The sequence below is a fragment of the Ostrea edulis genome, chromosome 9 (genome assembly GCF_947568905.1).
Source record: "Ostrea edulis chromosome 9, xbOstEdul1.1, whole genome shotgun sequence".
NCBI classification, from domain to species: domain Eukaryota; kingdom Metazoa; phylum Mollusca; class Bivalvia; order Ostreida; family Ostreidae; genus Ostrea; species Ostrea edulis.
The window spans coordinates 53407983-53424367 of NC_079172.1; the positions used below are offsets into that span (position 1 = coordinate 53407983).

Sequence of the window (16385 nt, forward strand, 5' to 3'; positions counted from 1 at the left end):
TCTTATAAACACGATATTACTACGATTACTTCTTATAAACACGATATTACTGCGATTACTTCTTATAAACACGATATTACTGCAATTACTTCTTATAAACACGATATTACTACGATTACTTCTTATAAACACGATATTACTGCGATTACTTCTTATAAACACGATATTACTACGATTACTTCTTATAAACACGATATTACTACGATCACTTCTAATAAACACGATATTACTACGATTACTTCTTATAAACACGATATTACTACGATCACTTCTAATAAACACGATATTACTACGATCACTTCTTATAAACACGGTATTACTACGATCACTTCTTATAAACACGATATTACTACGATTACTTCTTATAAACACGATATTACTGCGATTACTTCTTATAAACACGATATTACTACGACCACTTCTTATAAACACGATATTACTACGATCACTTCTTATAAACACGATATTACTACGATTACTTCTTATAAACACGATATTACTGCGATTACTTCTTATAAACACGATATTACTACGATCACTTCTTATAAACACGATATTACTACGATCACTTCTTATAAACACGATATTACTACGATTACTTCTTATAAACACGATTTTTATAAATATACATGTAGCTCTGGGGTACAATACTGCAATTTCAATCATAATATTCAAATAATTCAAACATTTTGCTTCATTAAATATATAGTAACTGGGAACAATACCCTACAAACAACCCCAAGGACACTTGCGGTGCTATCAACGTTCAGGCCAAGATGACAAACTGGCAGTGCACGAGAAAAATGGGTTTCATTTGTGAGCTGGATCAAACACAAGGTATTTGCGATCAGGAACACGCACACGTACTCGTAAACTGGAACACACAAAAGATATTGGTAGGTCTCTTTGATAACTGCAATTTCAACAAGTTCCAAGATATTAGTTTCTGTGGAAACGAGGGGGTTATTTATATTCGGTCTTTCCTTTTTTTTTTTTTTTTTTGATTGGTTTTTTATTTTAGTTTTTTTTTTTATAATGTTTATATTTTATTATAACAATGACATTTTCAAAACAAACAGTATAGCAAATACAATATGCGCATTTATTTCAGACAATATCGAACATGCGATTACATTTAATTTACATTTTATTTTATTTTTCATTCCACCAAACACTTAGAATAATTTATGTAACAACTTCCTTTTTATCTTTATTGTTTTCTGTATTTTCATATTCAGAAAAATATGTCCATTCACAAAAATACCATGCATGTGATGAAAAAACGAACTGAAAAAGTTAGATTTTTGTGCGATTTACTAAAGTAAGGCATTTCACCCCTCTTGGGCCTTTAGGTGTTTTACAAAATGAAATGATGTATGCGCTGAAGTCATTGTTTATCATGGAGGCGAATTTGATAGCGAAAGGATGTAGTGTTTGAAATGACGACGATTATGTAGTGTTGAATTGAATGGTTTCAATTGTATTCCCTTGCGGCAAAATCATTCATGAATTGATTTATATAAGTTTTCGAACGATTCACATCAAAAGTAAGCTAAAATAAATTCAAACCGAAGCGCAACTGATTTCCCATATACTTTATGAAGGCTTGGACAGAAACGAGGGGGAATAGGAAAGACCGAATATAAATAACCCCCTCGTTTCCACAGAAACTACCAAGATATATGCTTCAATCTCATACCCTGGAATACATTCAATAGGTCCCGGGGATTCCCCATATGACGAGTGCTCGAAACTTGCGATTTCAAGAGAATGACGTCGACGACCATTATTTGTCTCTAAAACTTAGCTATCCCTTATGTTAAAAGAAAGGAAAGTCATTAACATGAAATATCCTCGACTGATGACAGTTCTTTACGATTACTAAGTAAACAGTTGCTTTAAATTTATTTTGTGTGTCGCGCACGTGTGTGTGTATTTGTGTTAACATAACCTAAAAAATATGAATAATTATCATACTCGGTTTTATAAGCCGTTTAGAAAATTGTATGCAGCATTCGTTTTAGCTCCCCAGGAATATTTCCTTTCACTGAGTCCGTTAAATACCTGTATTTTGAGATATCAGACACGGGCTGTCTCTATGGGTGGATGATACCTGAATCTCGTTAAATACCTGTATTTTGTGATATCAGACACAGGCTGTCCCTATGGGTGGATGATACCTGAATCTCGTTAAATACCTGTATTTTGTGATATCAGACACAGGCTGTCCCTATGGGTGGATGATACCTGAATCTCGTTAAATACCTGTATTTTGTTATATCATACACAGACTGTCCGTATCTCGTTAAATACCTGTATTTTGTGATATCAGACACAGGTGGGTGGATGATAACTGAATCTCATTAAATACCTGTATTTTGTGATATCAGACACAGGTGGGTGGATGATAACTGAATCTCATTAAATACCTGTATTTTCTGATATCAGACACAGGTGGGTGGATGATAACTGAATCTCATTAAATACCTGTATTTTGAGATATCAGACACAGGCTGTCCGTATCTAGTTAAATACCTGTATTTTGTGATATCAGACACAGGCTGTCCCTATGGGTGGATGATAACTGACAACTCCTGCTACTACTTCAGTAACTTCAGCGATCCCACACAGCTACTAACTTGGGACCAGGCCAGACAGTGGTGTGCCAACAAGAATTTCCCTGCAGGAAACGCCCAATTGGTGACACTGGACAACGCAAACGATGGCGTAATTCTTTTGTTTTATCACAACTTCATATAAAGGAAAGGTTATCAGTGAATGCTAATTTAAATTATTTTTTTAAAATTTCAAATCGATCGGTGAATGATAATTCTAAGTTAAACAAAAAAAAAATGTTTAATTGAATATTGCTGTCTTCGTATTGGTCAACATTACGTTAGTCTTTACATAAACCATAACAATAGTCACCGATTGCTTGTATTCAATTACTAACATAACCTGTACCATTATAATTACATACTCAGAAGTAGTCGACAATTCTGCGACAAGTCTTGCATTTAATTATTCTAAATCAATTAAACAGATTTTAAATTATGACCAACTTTGTGAACGTTGACCAGTAACAATGACATGTATGAGTCCATGATTAAAAAACACCGTTCCGACTATCGCGTAACCCCGTGGCGTATCACCTATAATAAAACGCCAATCTCTGTACTACGATTAACTCGCTGATGATTTTTTAAACGAAATTGCAAGTTTGAATGTCATCAGACGCTTTGTTGACTTTGTTTCACCGTTTATCCACTTTTACATGACTCAGGACCCTCAACATGAAATGAGATACTAGCATAGGAAATCGGATAGGATATTTCATGGCTTCGAGATGCTCTCAGCAACTTCCATTTCAAAAGCATCATCCATCGATACACAATATGATTAATGGCATATATATACATTCATGTATGTAATAGTAGCGGATCCAGGGGGGGGGGGGGATCGGGGGTCTGAAACACCTCCTTGTCATAAAATTTCGCTAAAAAGAGGTAAAAATAACGCATTTTGAAAACCAAAATTAATAGTAGATCCCCCTTTCAAATATTCCTGGACCCGCCCCTGTGTAATTCATACACTGCATGTACAATTTTTAAAATTTTCATATGTGAAGTTTTCTACCTTAGTTGTATTCATTTTAAGCAAAATTAACCAGAGAATATATCTCAATAACTGAGTCAGAAAGGTTGTGCTTGGGGAGGATATTGGGATGTTAAGTTTTAAGCTCCGACGGCGATCGAGTGGATGGACTTCAATACTTAACAGACTTTGAGCAACACATGCTTTTAAAATCATACGTTTCACTTACAATCAATATGGGTGAATTCATGTGTCATCTTGATGCTAGAATAGGTCCTAAGTACCACCTTGCTTGTAGTAAGAGGCGACTAAATGGAGCGGTTCTTTGGATGAGACCAGCAACCCCCCCCCCCCCCCCCCCCCCCCCCCCCCCCCCCCCCCCCCCCCCCAAGGTCCTGTGTGGCAGCAGGTATGGCACGATAAAGATCCCTCCCTGTTCAAAGGTCTAAATTTTGGGACCTTTCACCGACAATGGTGGCGTCTACGTATGAATGCAGAATTCTTGAGCGGGATGTTAAGGTGGCTCACTACACCCAGAAATAGTTTCTCAAATCAGTACGAATTGATTTAATCATAAAAGATATGATGATATACAATAAGTATATATGCCAAAAAGGCAAAAAAAACAATATACAAATTTGGATAAAAACATGATTTTCAAAAAAATTATTTCAACACATATGAACAAAGGACTCTGGGGATTTGAACTCTAGATCTGCGGTTCACCAGTCCAATGCTTTTTCTTCTTCTCTTTTCCCAGTCCAATGCTTTAACCATTGATCATACAGAGTATAAATAAACTTTAGTGTAGTGAGCTACCTTAAACAATATACCACTATGCAACCAACCATCTTGATGCTAGGGCGACTAAAATTACGCCAAATCCAACTTTCAGATTTTCCACCAATGAAAATTGCCTTTACAAAGAACTCCGTTTTTACATCTAGCATGTGTAAATCACATTGTCGAATATAAATAACAAAATTAAGCTTATCGGGTATAAATCAAGATTATCGAATGTAGATAACAAGGTATTTGTTTTATTGCTAGATCTGTAATGATGAATATATATAGGCCTAATGGATATTCAATATTTGTAGCTTTGACCTTTAACCTCGGAATTGAGAGTTTGATCTGGACCTAATCTCGCTCTCCCCAGACTCTCGCTCTCGAGACTTTGCAGGAGCGAAATTCTGGGGAACGCGAGACTAATATGGACTTTGAAGTTCAAATTCAAAAGTGGACGCAATCTGGTCTAGATAATAACTTTCGAATTTAATGAAATAAATCCGGTAACAAAACATCTCAATCCAATAATACAAATCTGATGACAAAAAAGTTTGAATGTCGTTTTTCGTTTAAAAAATTCTGTGCAACTTCTCAAATGATGTCCATTTTAAGAGATGAATAACAAAATATCACTTCCTTTGATGAGCGTTGCTGAGGTGAATATCGTGGTCCTGTAACTATGTACAAGTGAATATCATTGTCCTGTAGCTATGTACAAGTGAATATCATTGTCCTGTAATTATGTACAAGTGAATATCGTTGTCTTGTATTTATGTACATGTGAATATCGCTGTCCTGTTACTATGTACAAGTGAATATCGTTGTCCTGTAAGTGACTGTAACTATGTACAAGTGAATATGGGTGTCCTGTAATTATGTACAAGTGAATATCATTGTCCTGTAATTATGTACAAGTGAATATCATTGTCCTGTAATTATGTACAAGTGAATATCATTGTCCTGTAATTATGTACAAGTGAATACCATTGTCCTGTAACTATGTACAAGAGAATATCGCTGTCCTGTAACTATGTACAAGTGAATATGGGTGTCTGGTAACTATGTACAAGTGAATATCATTGTCCTGAAATTATGTACAAGTGAATATCATTGTCCTGTAATTATGTACAAGTGAATATTATGCAAAAGTGAATATCGTTGTCCTGTAATTATGTACAAGTGAATATCGTTGTCATGTAACTATGTACATGTGAATATCGCTGTCCTGTAACTATGTACAAGTGAATATCATTGTCCTGTAATTATGTACAAGTGAATATCATTGTCCTGTAAATATGTACAAGTGAATATCATTGTCCTGTAATTATATACAAGTGAATATCGTGGTCCTGTAACTATGTACATGTGGATATCGTTGTCATGTAACTATGTACATGTGAATATCGCTGTCCTGTAACTATGTACAAGTGAATATCGTTGTCCTGTAAGTGACTGTAACTATGTACAAGTGAATATGGGTGTCCTGTAATTATGTAAAAGTGAATATCATTGTCCTGTAATTATGCACAAGTGAATATCATTGTCCTGTAACTATGTACAAGTGAATATCGTGGTCCTGTAACTATGTACAAGTGAATATCATTGTCCTGTAATTATGTACAAGTGAATATCGTGGTCCTGTAATTATGTACAAGTGAATATCGTTGACCCATTTGTTACTTTATATGGAACAACCAATACACCCTTTGACTTTGACGACACTCCATATTTGGTAATAATTATGCGGACAGGTGGTAAATACAAAACTCGATCGGACTAGTTTGCAACAAACATGTATTCATTTTCGAGGTCGAAAGCAATGTCAATTTCGATAGAAATATGAGAAAAGATTCAGTGAATGTAAATATATAGAATTATCTTTTTACGATTAGTTGACAATATTGTAGGCATGTTTCAAGGTCTACGTAATGCTGCAAACATTCATGAGTATATATATTGACTTTTCTAAATCGAGTGTTATTCTATAATCATTCAGACATATGTTCTTGGAGAAATGCCGGTAGTTGGATCCACGGATAGATATTTCTGGACTGGTCTCACTAAGTCACCGCAAGGCTGGAAATGGTTTAACAACGATGTATATCTACAACAATATGTGTAAGTAGTTCCTGCTTCTAGTCATCAAAAAGACTACAGTGGCGTAGCTACACTGTAGTACTGTATGCACGTGCTTACAAATATTTTCGTTAAATTTTTATTAGATATTACGAAAAATGTCCTCAGCTTCTGGGGGCTGCCGCCCCTAGACCCCCTGCTTACAAATATTTCAAACCTAGCTACGCCATTGGACTAAACATCAGGACCATTTTGGCCTCAAAATACGTATTGTCATTTTCTGATGGAAATTGTCAATTTACTTAAGTGTTCTAAAAACACAGAATAATTTTATGAAGGAGATCAAGAAAGAAAGAAAAAAGATAGATTAAATAAAAAAGCAGGAAAATATGCAGTTTCAAAATATATTCAAATCACTGAATATTTTTGGAACTGCATATTTTCCTGCTTTTATATATATATATATATATATATATATATATATATAATGCAGTTTTTAAAGATATTTGGTTATAAATGCAAAGATCGAATAACTAGAGTCTATTCTAAAGCCGTAGCTTTAGCGCGTTGTGAAAATGTGTTGCACCGTTGCAATTATGAGACTACATCTTTCGAAAAATGATAAAATGATAATTCATTGCTTTAATGTAGTTACATTTTTGGTACCTATTTTAATGTGTGGATTTTCATCGCTGCGGTGGTCTAAAGGTTAGGGCGTTCGTCCCGTATGCGGAAGGCCGGGGTTTGAATCCCGGCCGCGACAAACCTCAGTCGTTAGAACAGGTAGTGACAGTTCTATCGCCAAATGCTCGGTATCAGTTGTGAATGTTATGGGTCCTCGGAGATGACCTTAAAAACGGATGTCCCGTGTCACAGTACGTGTGGCACGCTAAAGATCCCTCTTCGCTCAAAGGCCGTAAACGCCGAGCAAAGGCCGTAAACGCCGAGCAAAGGCCTAATTAAAGCCCTTTACCGGTCATAGTGACGTCTCCATATTAGTGAAAAATTCACGAGAGAGACATTAAGCAAAATACAATCAAACAACCATTTATATCTTAAATCTTCCGTCTTATTCTCAGGGTAAGTAGCGATGAACGGAACAGCAATGGAAAGCAAAATGTGACGTCACAAGGTGAAAGTAAATAGTGTGTAATGCTGAAAAAAATTGAGTCCAATTCCCCATCTTATATATTTCAATATTTACATTTACTCTTTAATCCTGTGATAAAATGCATTAAAGCGTTTGCTTATACATGCAAAGACAGAATCACTATAAATCTGTTAGGCGTATGAACACTGTTGAGCGACACGCACTTAGCCCTACAGGAACCGGTGATTTTGTACCAATAATAGTGGGGGTCTATACCATACCACCTCCTAATAAAATTGTTATTACCCCTTATTAGGGGGTGGTGTGATATATACCCTTACTATTATTATTACAGACAAATTATCCATTTCCTATACTTGACCACACGTGCGCAGAATGAAAATAAAGCTTAATTTGTTGTCCATCCCCCTCTCATACAACACAAGTGCACCTATTTCAATGACAGTGAAGTTTATCTTACCTTTAATATGGTCAATATCACCAAACAAACACAAGAAATTAATCCAAGTGCGGGATTTTCCAACAATTCTTCTTTCAGTAATTGTATTTTCAATTTCACTGGCACCTATAGTAACTATACGTATATGTACGGTGTACCTACGCAGTTTACAATTAGATAGATTTGAAGAGATATGAACTATTTAAATCCAGTTCAGATTGTACAGGTTTGTTAATAAGTTGATGTTTACGAGACATAATTGAAATCAATTCAAGAACTGGACTAATTTTTTTCAGCATTGCGCACTCTTTTCTTTTACGTTATGACATCATTTTTGCTTTTCATGGATGTCCTGTTAATCGCTACTTACTTAAAAAATTAAGATATAAATCAAAAATGCACACATTGAAAAGGTTTCAGAAATGTAATGAATTATCTTCTTTTTTTTTTAAATGTATGCTAACGCACCGCGCCTTATTTTATTTGTATGCTAACGCACTGTGCCTTATTTTATTTGTATGCTAACGCACCGCGCCTTATTCTATTTGTATGCTAACGCACCGCGCTTTATTCTATTTGCATGCTAACGCACTGCGCCTTAATCTATTTGTATGCTAACGCACCACACCTTATTCTATTTGTATGCTAACGCACCGCGCCTTATTCTATTTGTATGCTAACGCACCGCACCTTATTCTATTTGTATGCTAACGCACCGCACCTTATTCTATTTGTATGCTAACGCACCGCGCCTTATTCTATTTGTATGCTAACGCACCGCACCTTATTCTATTTGTATGCTAACGCACTGCGCTTTATTCTATTGGCATGCTAACGCACTGCACCTTATTCTATTGGTATGCTAACGCACCGCACCTTAATATATTTGTATGCTAACGCACTGCGCCTTAATCTATTTGTATGCTAACGCACCGCACCTTATTCTATTTGTATGCTAACGCACTGCGCCTTAATCTATTTGTATGCTAACGCACCGCGCCTTATTCTATTTGTATGCTAACGCATTGCGCCTTATTCTATTTGTATGCTAACGCATTGCGCCTTATTCTATTTGTATGCTAACACACCGCGCCTTATTCTATTTGTATGCTAATGCACCGCACCTTATTCTATTTGTATGCTAACGCACTGCGCCTTATTCTATTTGCATGCTAACGCACCGCGCCTTAATCTATTTGTATGCTAACGCACTGCGCCTTAATCTATTTGTATGCTAACGCACTGCGCCTTATTCTATTTGTATGCTAACGCACCGCGCTTTATTCTATTTGTATGCTTACGCACCGCGCCTTATTCTATTTGCATGCAAACGCACCGCGCCTTATTCTATTTGCATGCTAACGCACCCCACCTTATTCTATTTGTATGCTAACGCACCGCACCTTATTCTATTTGTATGCTAACGCACCGCCCCTTATTCTATTTGCATGCTAACGCACCGCGCCTTAATCTATTTGTATGCTAACGCACCGCGCCTTATTCTATTTGTATGCTTACGCACCGCGCCTTATTCTATTTGCATGCTAACGCACCGCGCCTTATTCTATTTGTATGCTAAGCAACGCACCTTATTCTATTTGTATGCTAACGCACCGCGACTTATTCTATTTGCATGCTAACGCACCGCGCCTTAATCTATTTGTATGCTACATGTAACTCACTGCGCCTTATTCTATTTGTATGCTAACGCACCGCGCCTTATTCTATTTGTATGCTAACGCACCTCACCTTATTCTATTTGTATGCTAACGCACTGCGCCTTATTCTATTGGTATGCTAACGCACCGCACCTTATTCTATTTGTATGCTAACGAACCGCGCCTTAATCTATTTGTATGCTAACGCACCGCCCCTTATTCTATTTGCATGCTAACGCACCGCGCCTTAATCTATTTGTATGCTAACGCACCGCGCCTTAATCTATTTCTATGCTAACTCACTAAGCCTTATTCTATTTGTATGCTAACGCACCGCGCCTTATTCTATTTGTATGCTAACGCACCCCACCTTATTCTATTTGTATGCTAACGCACCGCACCTTATTCTATTTGTATGCTAAAGCACCGCGCCTTATTCTATTTGTATGCTTACGCACCGCACCTTATTCTATTTGTATGCTAACGCACCGCACCTTATTCTATTTGTATGTTAACGCACCGCACCTTATTCTATTTGTATGCTAACGCACTGCGCCTTATTCTATTTGTATGCTAACGCACTGCGCCTTATTCTATTGGTATGCTAACGCACCGCACCTTATTCTATTTGCATGCTAACGAACCGCGCCTTAATCTATGTGTATGCTAACGCACTGCGCCTTATTCTATTTGTATGCTAACGCACTGCGCCTTATTCTATTTGTATGCTAACGCACTGCGCCTTATTCTATTTGTATGCTAACGCACCGCACCTTATTCTTATTGTATGCTAACGCACCGGCCGTTGCAGTTATGATACTACATGTACATCTTTCAAAAAATGATAATTTATTGTTTAAGTAATAACACCAGTATTTGATGACTTCAAACACGTTTTACCTTCAAAGCAGGTGCATGAATTAGGTGATTGAATAATTATTGTCTTGCAAGACAATTCTTCCTTATATATTTCTTTAAACTAAAAGCTGTTATCTATGTAGCTTTAGTAGGTTTCTCTATCTACAATTCCTTAATAATAGAAAAATATAACGAAACCAACTAACGACTCGAAGAACTCAACAGATTAGATACGTACCAAATTTTGCTCTTTGAATCCATTAATAATGATTTAAGATAATGTACGGGCTCTGGTTGTGTATGATCTATTCATTCTGATATCATAATAAAACTATTCTTTGAATTTTCTCAGGAATTGGGCCAAGGAACCGGACCATCTCAATAAGAATGAGGATTGTGCAATATTAAAAACAGACGGGACGTTCTCCGACCAAGATTGTAACAAACGATTTAACTATATCTGTTCCAAAGAGTCCAAAAGTGGTGAGATTCTATTATATTTCGTTGTTAACCAAGCAGCTGAACATAGCATCATTTTAAAAAAAATTAGTGTAGCAAATAATGTAAGGTGGATGGGAAACAATGAGGATTTAAAGAGGGATGCTACACCAGAAAAAAAAATCAATATATGCACCCAGGGGTGCATAAGCCGAGTTGCATGGGATACATTGTAAAGTCAGGAATGATGTGGCATATTTATAATTTTGAAGAACTAATTTCAGTTTTAAACTTTTCAATTTACTGTCCAGAAACCATATTTGTCTGAAGTTTTCAATCTATTTTTGGTCACTGTGACCTTGACCTTTGACCTTTTTTCTCCAAAATCAATAGGGGCCTTGCTTTGCTGGTATCCAACAATATAACCAAGTTTCATTTGATGAAAATTAAAAAATTTCAAGTTATTCTCCGGAAACTAATTTTTTTTTGGAATTTTAAATCTATTTTCGGTCACTGTGACCTTGACTTTTGACCCATTTTCTCCAAAATCAATAGGGGTCTTCCTGTACATAACAATATCTTTAAGTATCATTTGATTCGGGTTTAAACTTTCTGAGTTATCATCCGGAAACCAAATATTTCTGAAATTTTCATTCTATATTCGGTCACTGTGACCTTGACTTTTGACCTTTTTTCTCCAAAATCAATAGGGGGTCTTCCTTACCTGGTACCCAACAATATATCAAGGGTTTCATTTGATTCGGATTTAAACTTTCTGAGTTATCATCCGGAAACCAAATTTTTCTGAAATTTTCATTCTATTTTCGGTCACTGTGACCTTGACCTTTGACAGTTTTTCTCCAAAATCAAAAGGGGTCTTCCTTACTTGGTACCCAACAATATATCAAAGTTTCATTTGATTAGATTGTAAACTTTTTGAGTTATCATCCGGAAACCAATTGTTGACGCCCAACCGCCCGCCCGCCCGCATCACCAAACCAATAGCCGAGTTCAACTTCGTTGCAACTCGGCTAAAAATGATATGGATGAAGAGTGAATGTTATGTACAAGAATAATTTGAAATAGAAAACTTTCAAATTTACTTTATTTAGTAAAAAAAAATGCAGTTTTAGTTGAAAGTAATCTGGAAGGGGGAGTGAAAATTCCTGCTGCATGGACTCAAACTCGCGATCCACAGATTTGCAGTGGACACCGTAACCCAATGAGTTATTAGCTTTAATTTCAGTAATATTTATATTTTCATTCGTGTTTTGAAAGGAAGTCAGCCATTATGACGATGCCTCCTTAACTTCTCTTACAGTGCACACAGAGTATTACATGGGCTGTGGTGGATGGGTTAGAGCCAATAAGAAATGTTATCAGTTCTACGACAAACCGTCGTCCACATATTCACAGGCCAGGTCCATCTGTATGTCGCTGGGAGGAGATCTGATGAAGATTGATTCAATGGACGACAGGGCAAGGCTATGTTTATCATCAGAATTTTTGAAGATGAAAGATGAACTCTAATTACTAACTGAAAGATGAATTCCTAACATGTTACTGTACATGAATGTTTTAATGGTTTCACAGTATATAAAGTATCTACATTTTATACGATCTTGTGATGCGGAATGTAAATATCTATCCATCTCTCTCTCTCTCTCTCTCTCTCTCTCTCTCTCTCTCTCTCTCTCTCTCTCTCAATTAAACATCTTCTAAATTGCAGTATTGGTTGGAACAACAAATGATCATGAATGGCCACAACAGGCTATACTTTACTGGACTGAATGATCAGGCTAACGAAGGAAATTACAGATGGGCGGACAACACCCCATACAACGTCTCCATGGTGTGAGTACTTGTATTAAGCGCAATATAACAAGTACTAGTATAATATAACAAGTACTAGTATAGTATAACATGAACTAGTATAATATAACAAGTACTAGTATAATATAACAAGTACTAGTATAGTATAACAAGTACTAGTATAGTATAACAAGTACTGATATAGTATAACTAGTATAATAAAACAAGTACTAGTATAATATAACAAGTACTAGTATAGTATAACAAGTACTAGTATAATATAAGAAGTCCTAGTATAATATAACAAGTACTAGAATAGTATAACAACTACAATATAACAAGTACTAGTATAATATAACAAGTATAGTATAACAAGTACTAGTATAGTATAACAAGTCCTAGTATAATATAACAAGTACTAGTATAGTATAACATGTACTAGTATAATATAACAAGTACTAGTATAATATAACAAGTACTAGTATAATATAAAAAGCCTAGTATAATATAACAAGTACTAGTATAATATAACAAGTCCTAGTATAATATAACAAGTCCTAGTATAATATAACAAGTACTAGTATAGTATAACAAGTACTAGTATAGTATAACATGTACTAGTATAATATAACAAGTACTAGTATATTATAACAAGTACTAGTATAGTATAACAAGTACTAGTATAATATAACAAGTCCTAGTATAATATAACAAGTACTAGTATAATATAACAAGTCCTAGTATAATATAACAAGTACTAGTATAGTATAACAAGTACTAGTATAATATAACAAGTACTAGTATAATATAAAAAGCCTAGTATAATATAACAAGTACTAGAATAGTATAACATGTCCTAGTATAATATAACAAGTCCTAGTATAATATAACAAGTACTAGTATAATATAACAAGTCCTATTATAATATAACAAGTACTAGTATAATATAACAAGTCCTAGTATAATATAACAAGTACTAGTATAATATAACAAGTACTAGTATAGTATAACAAGTACTAGTATAATATAACAAGTCCTAGTATAATATAACAAGTACTAGAATAGTATAACATGTCCTAGTATAGTACCAATGGTGGGTATAAAGTGTATGTGTATATAAATCAAAGTACTGTTACTCTGGTGGCTTGGGAAAAGTTTAGCCACATGTAAGATGAGCTTAAGACAGTACTGAGATTGTAAAGTCTGAATGAGCAATCACTAATGATAATCCTTTATTATGCCTTATAAGTTATACCGGTATATGAAGAAAAAAAATGATTTCATTAATATACTAGCGATTTATATTTATTTTCGATATTTATCATCTTACATGATTCATTGACGATTAGTTCATTTTTAGGGTTTGTCTATTATTTCATCATTATGCTATTTATGTCGGTTGACTACTATGGTAGAATTAGACAAAACACATATTGAGGAATAAGAATATACATAAATTGATTTTGTTGTGCTGTCACAGATGACGTTTTCGTGAACTGTTCAAACAAGGGTATCCTAGGTCTACGCCGTTTCCTGATCCAAATCAGTCGCACGTGTACCCACCCCTGGCTTCAGTCGCTGCTCTTACTCTCCTTAACATCGACCCCATCAAGGTGTTTATTGTCCTTTGAGGAATATTATTCCACTCCAGAATAAAGGCCTGCGTGAGTTGAGCGACTTTATACGGGACGTTGACGCGCTTCCGAACCCTACTGGCCAGCTCGTCCTACAAATGTTCGATTGGTCACAAATCCGGACTGTCTGGTGGCCAATCAAGAACTGGGACGTTGTTTTGAGCCAGAAAGTCACGACAAACCTTAACAACAGGGGGCCTTGCGTTGTCCTGCTGTAACGTAAGGTTACGTTGATGGATAATAAGGAAGGGCGTGTGGTCTAAGACTGATTCCTATATATTACTGCTGTGATATTGCCATAATGGATGATCACGAGAAGTGTTTTCACGCCTTGAGATATCCCTACCCATATCATTACAAATCCTCCCCTAAATATGTCGCTTTCCGTTACGCAAGCGTCAGAATATTGCTCACTCCGGCGTAACCTGTTAAGCGACACTCGTCAGTGAACAAGACGCGTCTCCAATTGGCCAAACGAGACCGATTGGGTGCATGTGCAAGCAGCCACTGCATTCGACATTGGCGTCGCCTCTGCATAAGTGGCGTACCAATATAGGGACGTCGTGACCTTTAATGAACTCCCACAACCTATTCCTAACTGTTCTTGAACACACTGGCCGACCACGAGCGCCGAAAATTTGGCGTGTATTCACCGTCGATATTTGAAATCAGTTACGGAAGTGCGAAAGACGTATGCCTCTATCTTGACGTCGTGACGTAACGCACGGGCTCCCGCTCCTGAGACGGTCACCCAGTCTCCCTTTGGGTCTGAGACGCCCAACTAAATGGAATATTGTTGTCTCATGTACACCACATTGCTGGGCTACGCCCCTGCATTATCATAGCAATGGTCCTACCCCTATTGACTTCATTCAACCGAGGCATTTCACTCTACAATCCCTTCGAAAAGGAATGTTGTGTATCTAATTTGTACTGTTCCTATGTTCCATTTGTAATGATTTACCAACACATATGGCGCAGGAGTATCCCAAATGCACACTTTCTTGAAAGATCTGCTGGAGGCATGGAGCGTCGGGTGGGGTCACGGTCAGCTGAATTTTAACTGAAGAGCATTTTCACAGTGTAAGAAGGCAGCTCAATGTCTTATTTATTTAAATTTCGTCCACGTGTCTAAAACTGAACTTGCGTTTCTTTTTTCCGCTTCAACAGTTATTGATCATTGTGCGAATGATTTTCGGATAGAGGTCACTCAATGTCATTTTGTAAAGGTCAATGTCACTCAGAACATATGCCTTATATATGAAAAAAATCTTATTTCAACAGTTATTGATCATTGTGCGAATGACTATTGGACAAAGGTCATTTGAAAGGTCTAAGTCACTCAAAACATGTGGCTTGTATAATTATATGAAAAAGGCCTTTATTTCAACAATTTTTCACAGACAGGCCTGTGATTATACATGCGAGTCTGAGCACTAAACATTTGTTAGAATAGAAACACATTTGCGCACTACACATTTCTTTTACAAGTAGAGAAATCTCTTTATCAAGTCGTTCATTATATGAAGTACTTTATTCGTTGCAAGCACTTGGGGGAGTTTTGCTGATATTCTTGTGTAATAATACGTAATTCAATAAGTGTAAAACAGGGTATTAGTCTAGTCAATCTACATGTAGCTCATATATGAGCAAAACTTCAAACTAATTGCAACAGAAATGAGCAATATTGTATGTATATAGAAGGTCTTAAAATCACCTTTTTAATACAACTGTTAAGCTATTTAAACGCGTTTTTTATTACATGTACTTTAAATCGTCGTGTATAACTTTATTCCGATGAATTATTAAGTTAAGTTACTGCCCTTTACGTGTACGGCGTGCCGTAAACACCACAAAATATCGATGGTTTTCTAAAACATATAAGTCTAAATTTGAAATATTTCCCATTGTCCGATTTTGTCCGATTTTTTGTATGTTGTTAACCAAGCTTTTGTTTATTAAATTCCATCGAGTTT

The 16385-nt window shown here is 36.0% G+C and overlaps 1 protein-coding gene across 1 annotated transcript in view; it reads left to right on the top strand.

The window, feature by feature from the left end:
- The window catches only part of LOC125658068 (macrophage mannose receptor 1-like), a 48562-nt gene that overhangs the window by 22000 nt on the left and 10177 nt on the right, over positions 1-16385 (top strand). Inside the window, exons 8-13 of the mRNA XM_048889151.2 lie at positions 710-837; positions 2555-2727; positions 6380-6501; positions 10878-11008; positions 12285-12442; positions 12693-12817. Coding sequence (XP_048745108.1) covers positions 710-837; positions 2555-2727; positions 6380-6501; positions 10878-11008; positions 12285-12442; positions 12693-12817 — 837 coding nt within the window. The remainder of the gene's footprint in view (positions 1-709; positions 838-2554; positions 2728-6379; positions 6502-10877; positions 11009-12284; positions 12443-12692; positions 12818-16385) is intronic.